General features: G+C 32.8%; 1 protein-coding gene across 1 annotated transcript in view; it reads left to right on the top strand.

Annotated features, from left to right (window-relative positions):
- The window catches only part of LOC129944436 (choline-phosphate cytidylyltransferase A-like), a 37882-nt gene extending 26123 nt beyond the window's left edge, over positions 1–11759 (top strand). Inside the window, exons 3-6 of the mRNA XM_056053863.1 lie at positions 5870–6055; positions 9818–9955; positions 10020–10182; positions 10252–11759. Coding sequence (XP_055909838.1) covers positions 5870–6055; positions 9818–9955; positions 10020–10182; positions 10252–10808 — 1044 coding nt within the window. The 3' untranslated portion in view covers positions 10809–11759. The remainder of the gene's footprint in view (positions 1–5869; positions 6056–9817; positions 9956–10019; positions 10183–10251) is intronic.
- The last annotated feature ends 956 nt before the right edge of the window (positions 11760–12715 follow it).

Genomic DNA, 12715 nt, shown 5'->3' with positions numbered 1-12715 from the left:
AGAAACTAGCATTACCTTCAAGTGATTTATGGTTGTCTGAAAATGACCATTGGGCAGGTTTAGTCCACATAAAGGACTTCATTTGCAATCAAATGCATTCTTTGAACGCAAATTTCGACAAGGCAACTAGTTAGTTTTTAAAGTGTCATTAACTTCAAATTCGGAACTTTACTTCACTAACTTTTACCTTCAGTTGTCCCTGCAAAAACTATCAACAACATATTTGTCTACAAAAAAAAGGAACCCTTTAACATAAAACGTCAAATAGAAAGAGTTATAAAGTACAGCTTTCGGTAGAATGAAAATTTATGTATAGCCGTCATTTTGACATAAGTGAAATTGACTTGTTTTGGAGGTTTTTCTTGAATAACTTTCCAGTCAAATTTCCAATAAAGGTGCTTCAATTGGAAGGAACTTTTTTTGGCAGCTAGTCAATTAAGTGCCTCATGATAGTCTGAAAATGGACAGGTTAAACCTACAAAAGGGGCTTCATTTGCAGTAAACTGTGTTTTGTACATTTAGGCAAAGGGAATTGGTTAGTTTTCCAAAGCGCCATCAAAAAAAAACTTGTAGCTTTACTTCACTTTACTTTTACATTTAGTTGTTAATTAATATAAAACAATAATTAAACTTTTCAAATTTCAAGGAATGAAATAGTTTTTATTTCTTTTCCAATTTGTCCAGTTTGAGAAGGAATCTCTTTGTACAAAACTTGAAATAAAATTATGCAAAAATAGAGTAATAAAGTTCAGCTTTAAGTTAAATTATATTTCTTGCTTTGCCTCCAAGTTTCTTTTGTTTTCCAAACCTGCCCATTGTTAAAATTCAATACAAACATTTTGAACATATTGCAGTCAAAGTCACAGAAAAGTTTCCTGGCCTTGTTTTGTTTTTTTTTTTTCTCAAACTGATGATTACAATTGGCCACCCAATTCTTCTTCTTTTAATTTCGCACTTGTAGACTATCTTCTTTGAGCTCACGTGAAAATAAAGTCTATGCAAAGTACCTTAAATTTGGAATTCTTAAAGTTTTCCAATAGTCTAGTAATATAAGTGAGATGCTTAGTTGGAAATTTGTATATACAGTAGACTCGCGGTAACGTGAACTATTAAAAAACGACCCTGTTCACGTTTTCGAAGTTGTTCATGTTGACGAAGTTGTAGTTCTTAAAATTTTAAAAATAAATTAGACTTTTGTTTCAATTGATAAAAAATTTGCAGTTAATGAAAAAAATGCGTAATCCTTTTTTGAATTTTCTTTTTTTCTATTTGACTGAAAACTGCCTTTTCGCGAAGTCATTTAAGTACGCTGATGTCTGCTGTTTTAACGTTTTCATATTCAGCCCTTTCCAAAGCCTTATTGAAAATGTCGATTGCTTCCTTAGGCTCTATTCAGGTATGTGCTGTTTCCAAAATACTGTCCTCGATTTCACATTCATCACTGATCAAAAACTCGTCCCGCATTTTGCTATTGTATTCTTTTTCAAGACATTGCCAATCAAATCTAAATAGCAAATACTCTTAACGTTTAATGCTTCAATAAAATCAGTTTTTTCAGCCACAATTGATGCCAGAAGAATATTTCTGTAGAAAAGTTTTGTTAGTCTTATATCATTTTGGTCCATCGGCTGTATGAGCGGGCGGCGCGGCGTGACATTCGGCGGCATAAACATCGCAGTTATTAACCCGTCCTCACATGTTTATTCGTTTTCGGGTGGATGAGATGGAGCGTTATCAATTAAAAGAAGAACTTTAGCGGGCAACCCTTGGTGTTTTAAAAATGTTCTGACCTACCACATGAAAACATTTGCAATCAATGCAAAATTGCAATGATGAAACCAATTTCTAAAAATAGCAAATGTCATTCATGAAGATTTGGAGCAACTGTAGTCAACAGGAGATTTAAAATTCCTAAAATAACTAGGATTTTTTGCCTTTCCAATCACTAAAAGCTTAACTTTATGTTCTCCTGTTGCGTTTGTACAAGCAAGAAAAGTGCCTAAAAGCGCTGTTTTTTCGTTTTTCTGCCAGCAGCATTTTTTGTCTTGAGATGATACGTATGTCTTGTCAGGAAGCAGCTTCTAGAATAATCCGGATTCATCCGCATTGTATATTTGATTGTGAGATAGACTTAGCTCTTTTATTTTGGCTTGCAACTTCATTTTGAAAGGGTCCACAAGGTAAGGTCTAAAAGATAACTTTTCACCATTTATTTTGATAAAACGCACACCATAACGCTTTTTACATCGCCCTGAGTTTCATTCATTTTTGAATGGGAAAATTTAGCTTTTTCCTTAACCATCAATCCATTGACTGAATAGATTTTTTCTCGATGTTTGATGAACCAACTTTTTCCATTCAAGAAGTTCAGAACACTTCATGGTCTTCCGCATTCCAGGTCCAAAAAATGTATTGTTAACACATTTTAAAATTTTCTCCGATTTTTTGTTGATAGCCCAAATAGTTGATTTTGCAACATTGTATTGCTTTGATAAGCTGGTTACCCTTGATCATCCTTTTAATTTTTCTAAAACACTTACATTGTCCTTCAAAAACATGAATTTTGGTACTTTTTGCGACATTTTTCAAGAAAATCTTTATATTGATTACGCCAAACCAACACCGCGCACTAAGACAAATGTCCAATTAAAATAAATAATACCTGGAAAATCCTTAACGGGATTCCCTATTTAGTAAAACGATTTGAAAAACCGAAAAACGATCAAATGAAGCTATGTTTTTTATGTCAAACGTTATAGGGCTTTCACACACTGTTCACGCTACAGAGTAGTCAATGTAAACAAAAAAGTGTTCACGTAAGACTGTGTTTTTGCTATCGTGAGTCTACTGTATTTACATACCTTCCTTTTAGTGTAAAAATTGTGTGAAAAGTGTCATTATTCTTTCACTCACAACTTAATTTATAGAAATGTGTTTAGCGCTTCACTTTTTTTGCCATCTTTCTCGCAAACAGTAACGTTTTTAAGAAAATTTGTGAGACAAAAATTGTAAAATATGATATGCTTGACAATTTTGGAATTAGTGTTAACACCATTATAATTTTAGAAATCGAGATAATCACGATGTTTGGATTCAGAATATTATCTGTTACTTTTCACACAATTATTAGAATACCAAGTGGAAAGTATAAACAAATTTCCAGCTCACTTGTTTTCATTCCGAGTTTGATCTCTTACTTTAACGTTTATTTATCGAACTAGAAAAATTACAACAGCAAACAACGAATTAGTCAAAATATATCAGCAATCTCTTTACATTGTATATAAACATCCGTTGATTTGTTTTGAAAACTACTTTTGTCGAACTGAAACATTTTATTGGAAAACCCTTTATTTACTGACGAAACAAAAATTCTATAACCTTGCAGGAGTAAATATTTAAAATCACAAAACTGTGGAGGTCTCTGCTCTCTGAGTCAGCAGAACAACAAGAATTTTCCAAGCGTCAGGAGTCATGCTTTTTAATATTTTCAAAACAATATTTTAAATGATGACATTTATGTAGGAACTAAATAACAAGTGAGGTCAATAATAAAGTGATAAGTTGTATTACATGTGACTCATTGAAATTGTGTAAGATTTCAAAACTTATTTAATGATCTCATAAAAAAAAATTAATTTTCTTTTCTGAACTACATAATCACTGATTGGGCTTATCTATCACAAAACAAAGTCATAAAATGTAAGAGTTTTATGGTAAAACACGTATCATTTTTAGTTTGTGCTGCGTGGTCTTAACAATTGTAATCGAAAACCTTTAATGGAACATTACAAGGCAAGTGACTGGCTTTTATAAATTCGATTTGTTTGAGTCTTATCTTAAAAAAAAAAAACAATTTGTTTCACTAAGAATCCCCTTTTTCATAGTTTTTTGTTGATGTTTGATGGTGGAAAGTCGAATGAAGCTCAAACCATTTCGACTTCATTAAGTTTTAACGTGTTGAACATTTTAGTTCAAATTAATTTTCAAAATTCGATTTTCTTCATACGAAAATGTATTTATTCAGTGTTTATATCAATTAGTCAGTAAATTACTTTTTTTATATCTCATCTTCTTCTCTTTATTGAGTATTTTATAATTCGTAAATTCTCACTTAAAATATTATTGTTAAGTAAACAAACATTTTTTGATTCATTTGAAAAAATAGATTACATAGATTTTGATGTTAAAGGGGAATCACATCAATCATGTAATGAATTTGCGCTGTTTCAATGGTTTATTTGCAGCTCTATTCTATTCTATTCCACAACAATATGCATTGTCAGTATCTAAAGGCCAAAGCCAAACCAAACTAAATTGAAAACAAGACAAAAATTCATTGTGATTTTGTTTACCATCATCATTGGTGTGCGGTTTCAAAATATTTTGTCCAATCAGTTGTAAGTTTGCATTCGCCGGTGAAGCTAGTTAAACAATTATACTTGTGATATTTTTGATTCAACGTATTTTTAAAAATCATTTTAAGTAGTTAATTCTTATTTTAAAATAGAAAAAAAACGGAAATTAAGATGGGTCGTATGGTACCTGTAACGCCTTTACCGGAAGAAACAGTGAGTTACAATATAGAAAGTGATACAATGATTCAAGTCTACACCTAAATTGGAGACATTAACTAGAAATTAGTTTGTTTTATTTAACTTCAAACAACAACAGGACCTGAAGCAAAAGGACATAGTTCCGATTTCGCATTCTAGCCCTTTTACCAACTTAGTCGTAGTCTTCTTCTACATTTTCGTCCCTCAGAAGTAAAATTCTGCCTTATAATTTTGATTAATTAAGCTTTGCTGACTTTTATCGCTAAATTTTGCTTATTAGGCTCTTTTTAATAAACCTAATAGTTTCATATAATTTCAAAAAAATAGTTTTTTAATTAAACGTTTCGTTCAATTACCTTCTTCCCATGGTTAACAATTTAATCATTATAATGTATATATTTTTTTAAAATGAAATTGACTTTGGTTATCAATGATATAATCACCTGAAAACGTCGCCATGGCGCACCGCCCCGGCCGCCGTTTTATATTATGCCACAGAGACTTTGCTCCGAATCATGCCATATAAAATAACGCGGAGGCAAAAAAATAACAAAAAGAAGAAGACAACACAAATAAATCAAATAAATAAACAACAACATCTAGAGAAAAAAAGATGCACTACGTAGTTTGGTTTATAAATATAAATTTGTATTTTTGTATTGTTTGTTGTTTTTATTTCTTCTTAAAGAAACGCTTCATCAATTGAAAGACGAATCATTCACTTAAAGTTTGCGGATGACAAAATGAAAAACGTTGTCATCGTTGATGGTTGCTCCTTGATGGCTTCAATTGAGAATGTTTCTAATTGTTAACATGAAGACTATAAGTGTATTGAAGGCATTGGATAGAAAGGTGTTATAAGATAAATTCATTGTCGTGACCATAACATGAGGCGAGAGTTTCATTCATTCGCTAACAATAGAAGGTTTCAAAAAAGAAAACCTCTAGACAAATTTAGGACTCCAAATAATGACTTTAAATATTTGCACAAATATTCACTTCCTTTTCTTTTCATGTTCACGAACTCGAAACACTCGAAAAAATTTTCGATCGCATGTTTTCGTGACACTTAATGAGAACTTTTTTCAAAATAAACTTGTTCGATATCTAAACTGATGATTTTATTTTATGTTTTGATTTATTTACATAAAGTTTTCATTGATTTAAAAATAAATACAGAAAACAAGACACAGAGAGATCAAATTGTCGATTTTTTTAAAAATTTATTTTCTTATTAAAAAATGTATAATGTATGTTGGATACATGTGGAAATAAAGATTTTAGTTTCATATTTGTTTCTTTTTTCTTTTTAGACTATTTGCAAGCCAGCACCTTTTTCAACAGATGAAGAAGCTATTCTGGAGTGTGAAAGATGCGATTATACGCAAAGAATTACCTACCAAATGGCACGTGCTGGCCAAACACCAAGACGTGTTCGTGTATATGCTGATGGAATATATGATTTATTTCATCAAGGTCATGCAAGGCAGCTTATGCAGGTAAGAATCAAATAATACATATGAATATGGAATATGCATAATGTAGGTTAAGTGAACTGCCTTAAGAGATATTGTCAATTGTTTGTCACCAACTTATTCATTATTGTATGGCTAAAAGTTTCTGAGATCTCGGTGAGTTTAATCGGATTGGAAGTTATAACGAGATTTAGTCATATCTGATTTAACAAAAAAGAAATTTGGTTTCCAGTCAACCACCACATCTTATTACATAATTTTACTTCTATGCTTCCCCATAAAATAGCTTACATCATATTAAGCTCGTGCAGTTCAAATAGTAAATGTTGATAGTTCGCTTTCAAAATTTGTTTTCGAACCATCTGGTGTACCACAAGCAAGCCACTTTGGTTTATTATTGTTTTTGTTTTAACTCTTATGTTTTTTTTTTCTATTCAAACTGTCTTCCATTCTCCCTTAACCTTAAACTTTACCGTAAGATTTCTTATCAATCTGACTATTTTCTTCTTTTGGAAGATCTGTCAAAGGTTTTTGTAACTGCTGCAAGCAAAATCACTTTCTGTGGTGTCAAGTTTTATCGTATTTCCGCAATAATAATCTCATAGTATTTTATCATAACATAAGTAATACAAATTTAGAACGCCTAAATATAAAACGGTGCTATAGTAGTTTCGGGAAAGCATCTTAACACCTTAAAAGAACTCTTACAAAATGCCTTAGACAGACTAATACGTTGGGCTGATCTGTGTGGCTTAATTTCGATCCAATTAAAATTCTCATTTGAGGCCAAATACTTGGTCGTGTCTAAAAAACTAAATTGGAAAGGCAACGTACAGGAAAGAGTCAAAAAAGCTACTGTAGGTCTCTTTTCTTGCAAAAAAGCTATTGGTAATAAATGGGGCTTACAGCCCAGAATCATGCATTGGCTATACACGTCGGTAATCAGTCCGATTTTAATTTACGGTGTGGCAGTATGGTGGACTGCTTTAGAAAAAGCTATAAACCGTGATAAATTAAATAAAGTCCATCGTTCAGCTTGCAAATGTATAAGCGGATCGCTTCCCACGACCCCATCTGCGGCACTGTACACCTTACTTTACCTAACAGCTCTTGACATATTTAGCAAACAAATAGCTGCAAGCTCTGCTATTCGCCTCAAAGCTTCGTTACAGTGGACTAACAACAACATTGGCCACTCCGTAATTTTTAGGAATCTAGAATAAGTTCGACAGATTTCTATACCTCCCAAATATTTCTGGGAAGATGGATCGATCCATTTTTATACAGATGGTTTAATAACAAAAGAAAGGGTTGGTGGAGGTGTGTACTGAACGACTGAAATTAAGTCTCTCATTTGACCAAAATAAGTCTCATTCCGCCTTCCCAATCATTGTAGCGAGTTCCAGGCGAAACTTTTAGCGATAAAAGAAGTCTTGTCCTGGCTTAAAGAAAACGTGTTATCAATATCTGATATCCGTATTTTCTCAGATAGTCAGGCTGGTATCAAATCTCTGGACTCTGTCTCTACAAACTCTATAACAGTCCATAACTGTCGATCATCTCTAATGAAGAAGGCACGGCAGTTTAATATTCACCTTTCCTGGGTGGCGGGCCATAGAGACATTCCAGGCAACTGTTAGTCAGATGAACTCGCCAGAAACGGTACAGTGCAGCCCATCCTACCACGTTTGGCACATACTGGCATAACTAATTGCTACTTGTAAACTGTTGCTAATGCAAGACGCTATCAAGAAGGCAACCAGGTGAAACAACTTCACCACGTGTCAGGTCACAAAAAACATCTGGCCAACACTAGATTTAAAACGTTCAAGGTGCTTGCTATCTCTGAGCAGATCGCATATAAGCTCAATAATAGGTGTCATAACCGGACACTGTCTAATAGGAAAGTACGCCACACGACTAGGAGTATTCTCAAATGACTTTTGCAGAAGCTGTATGGACGAGGAAGAGGAGGAAACAATTATTCATCTTCTCTGTACATGCCCTGCTCTGGCTCAAAAACACAAGAATTACCAAGGAAAATTCTTCTTTAACGATATAAACGATCTAAATCATATCAGCATAATCAGCCTCTCATTCCGTATGGGACTCAAACTGGTTCCATTGAGCTTAGGAGGAAGTCTCAAGATTCAGGAAGTATCACGATGCTTCAGTTTCTATAAAGAAACACAGAATAATTCTCAGATTCATATACTGCAAAATCTCTTCACAATTCTCTGGCATTATCTCCTCGGACCTATTACGTCCATGAAGCTTGTCTTACGGGTTCGAATCCGACTTAGTAGAGACAATCACCCTTCGACTTGTAGCTTGTCTGAGGAGTGTTTTTTCTAGACAATAATGTGTTTGATAGTTCTTGTACTATGAACTTAAAGTAAAAATTTGTGAAGTAAAGTTCTGAATTCGAAATTGATGACACTGAATGAAGTTGACTGCAAATGAAGTCCCTTATGTTGCCTGAACCTGCCCATTGCCACAAAGAAATATTAATTTTGCAGTGTCAAAATCAGCAGATTTGGGTCAAAACAAGAAAAGTAAATAAAAGATCGTTTTTCATCCTTCGCTTTGGTTCTATTTGTTATTGTCTTTAAAAATAGATAATATAGCCGTTGCAATCTTTGCAATAAATGAAGAAAAAAAACGAAAAATAATGCAGAGCAAAATTTTAAGGGATGCCTTTAACTCCTTGGATTTTGATGACAAAGTGTTGGTAACATATTTTAATCATTTCACTGGTTACAAAGAAAATTGAATTGCAGATTTAAAAAAAAAAACTTTCGGGTGAATAAGGTAGCGTTTATACATATATTGGATATAGTGCATCAAGAACTCAAGACTTGCGTGTTTTCGAGTTCAATCACATCAATCAGCAGATTGGCAACTGTTTTGAGTCATTGCGGAAAGAGGGTACCAATACTCCTATCAAAATAACTGTTCTTAGAAAAAACTGCCAAACTTCCTATTCATTCGGGGCTAGTGATACCACTTTTCACGAACTCCGCTTTTGTTTAGACGACGGGAGAAATTATACTTTTTTCTATTACGACGGGGCCTGTGATAAGGCTGAATATTTCCAAGAATCTACTTCCTATGCTGTAGGATTCGAAATGTCTATTTGAGATGATGACTGAAAGGTTTCGGGGCCGAGAATCTAAGTTTTTTCCATTTATTTTCAGCCCCAAAGATTTCTGTTTTCTATGAGATAATAATGATATAACGAATTTGTGAGGATCTTTGTTATTTAACCGTTTCCCCTCAAGGCTTTCCGTCAATGATAATCAATATAAAAACTACATTGCTGACAATTTACAATTCTGCCTGACTAAACCCACCCACCTGCAAAGTAAGCCAGATAAATTCCCTGTAACGCTTTCAAAATCCTTTGTAAAATCAAAGAAAGGCGGGCGAAACGGTGAGTGTAATTGGAACAACAAAGGTTTTGATGTGATTAATCCAGGAAAGATTCGATGCGGAATCCTGGTTATTTAGCGTCACGTGTTCCTTTATGTTGTTCCCTGATTCATTCCAAAACAAAACTTCGCTACTATTGTGGTGACTTCAGACTAAACCTCTCCAGTTTGTGTATTACAATTATTCCCTTTTTGCACTCTTCGGAATAGTTTTAGGAGCGTCTATAAAGAGTTGCAGCAATTTCCTCGAATTTTTTAACCTGTCCTTAATCCAAACTTTCAAGGCACCACTTATAACTTTCACCTGGTGTTTATTCATCTCATTTAAAAATAATAAAATTCTTACTCGTTTCAGGCCAAAAATCTATTCCCCAATGTATATTTGATTGTTGGAGTTTGTAGTGATGAATTGACTCATAGTAAAAAGGGTCGTACTGTAATGAACGATTCAGAACGCTACGAAGGCGTTCGTCATTGTCGCTATGTTGATGAGGTAAATTTGTCTTTTGATTCACTTTAGTCCATAATAAATTTATCCTAAACATTTTTTTGAATAGGTTGTTCCTGAAGCTCCATGGGAACTAACAGATGAATTCATAGATGAACATAAAATTGACTTTGTTGCACACGATGACATTCCATACACCGGAGAAGGTGTCGATGATATTTATGCCCCATTAAAAGCAAGAGGAATGTTTGTTGCAACTGAACGCACAGAAGGTTGGTTTACTACATCAAATCCCACTTAAAAAACTCATGAGCTTACAATGTGTGCTTTTGTTTTTCTAGGTGTTTCTACCTCTGATATTGTAGCTCGCATTGTTAAGGATTACGATTTGTATGTTCGTCGCAATTTAGCACGAGGTTATTCAGCCAAAGATCTTAATGTATCATTCCTGTCCGAGAAGAAATTCCGATTACAAAATAAAATGGATGAACTCAAAGATCGTGGTCGTCGTGTTATGACCGAAGTTAAGGGTGACATTATCACAAAATGGGAAGAGAAGTCACGCGAGTTTATTGATGCGTTCCTTTTGCTTTTCGGTCGGGAACGTCTTAATCATTTGTGGAATAATTCCAAAGGTAAATTAATACAAGCTTTAAGTCCACCTGGAAGTCCTAGTGGATCAGTCGATGGGGATTATGAAGATTTCGACGATGACGAAGACATCCCAGATGCAACAACTGTTGATCAATCACCATCGGCGAGGCGTTCCTATCGTACTGCTGCCTCTACATCGACGGTGGATAGCCGTCTAACTAAAAGACCAACGGCGGCGACGACCGCAGCAACACATAATACTGATGATGATGATGATGACTACGAGGAAAGGAGAAGCAATTAAGATTGTTTGATTGAGCAACCCATCGAAGAGAGATAAAAACATTCTATTGACATCCTTTTAGCATCATTCAAAAATTTCCTTGCTTACAGTTGTTTCTATTTTGATTCTCTTTCTCTTACTCTCTCTCTATCTTATATGATATGTAGACTTTAGTCTAGTATAATACAAAAAAACTATTATTTTTGTTTTCTCTTGAACATTAACGTGAATTGCTTGATGCATTATAAAAGTGCAGTAATCCTAACCTGTCGGTATCATCGGTGCATGTCTCATAGAGAAAAGTAGTAAACATGATTCCTTCATCAGTTTTAAAACTGGGACAAGGATCAAGTGTGAAATAAATCAAAAAATTAAAATAAAAATGCTAAAGATTGCTACTTTTTGTTTCGCTATACTCACAGCGAACTTTTTAAGACGTTTCTGTTCAAATAACTTATTTTTTGTAAGCCTTTTATTTTTTAAAGATATTCTGTTGTTGAACAAACAAAAATAAGTGACAGAATTCCTTTAAAGAACAAAATAAGCTTACATCTAAAATTTTGTTTCTTTATTTTTTATAAAATTCTTTAAAGAATTTTTTCTTATATAAACAAAAAATGATATAGAACATGAAATGTTGTTTAGCTTTAGTTTTTACAAAAAAAAATTTGTTGTTTTTTTTGAATTTAATTTATTATAAAACATTTACAACTGATGGCGATAATATATATATTTCTTAAAACCAAATAATTTTGTTTTGTTAATAACAAAAAAGAAAACTAATAGAGTTATTTCATCGTTTGTTTTGCGTTATAGCGGCAACAATTACTGTTTTAAGAATATAATAGTGAAACAAAACAAAATATTAATAATTTGTTTCACTACCAAAATAAAAAATATAAATAATAATGTATTATATTATTTATAATAATTAATAAAAATAAAAACTTGTCATGTCACAAAGAAAAAAAATATAAAAACTGATTTGGATAAAAATGTAATTAAATCTATAAATTATTACATTTAAAAATAAACAAAAAACATGTATATTACATTTTAGTTCTTCTTTATAAAAAGTGATCAATTCAATGTAAGCAAAAAAAAGAAGATTATTTTTATTAAAATAATTTAATTTAATACGAGAGTTTTAAAATCGAGACTTTATAAAATTATTAAATAAAACATAATATAAACTATAAGGAAAATCAAAGAGTATTGAGATTTTCAAGAAAGTTATAGTGATATAAGAACAAAAAAAATAAAAAAAATACAAACATTTAAATGCGAAACATTTTGAATAAAATTCTAAAATTTAATTAAACAAAAATAAAACAAAATTGTATTGTTATTTAAATTAATTTTATTTCCCATTTCATTAAATTTCACTATTGAAGTGAAAACAAGTTATTTTTTACTTTCTCTATATTTCAAGAGTAAATGTAGGGTTGGGTTAAAAACTGAGGTTTATGGCTGAATCACAAACTCGCTTCAGCTTCGGCTTCGTCTGCGTTACGGTGGACCTGCTTCGAGGTTGCTTTGAATGACATTTCTATTATTTCATCCCTCCAAAGAGAAAATATTTTGTTTGTTAACACTTTTTTACAGCTGTTGAGCTGTCAGACAAAGCAAATGTTTAGATAATTAAACTAGAGCCTCCGTTTGGAGGCACATTAAGTTACATTACGTTCTTTTCCTTACGATTGTCAAACGAAACGTGAGATCGAAGCTCCATTGTAATAGCATGCATTGAATTCCTATGGCTGAACTCGTAAACGTCAGATGAAGCCGAAGTTGAAGCGTGTTTGTGATTCAGCCATTAATGCCTAACGCTACTGATTTGAAACGGATGGTCTGGTGAAGTCTTACTTGCTGTTGATTCATAACATTCTGTTTTTGTTTCTGAAAACCGGGAAAGTCCCTCTTAAATG

This window comes from Eupeodes corollae, chromosome 2, assembly GCF_945859685.1.
Source record: "Eupeodes corollae chromosome 2, idEupCoro1.1, whole genome shotgun sequence".
NCBI lineage: Eukaryota > Metazoa > Arthropoda > Insecta > Diptera > Syrphidae > Eupeodes > Eupeodes corollae.
Note: the sequence above shows the minus strand (reverse complement) of the source record. Positions and strands in the feature narration are given on the sequence as shown.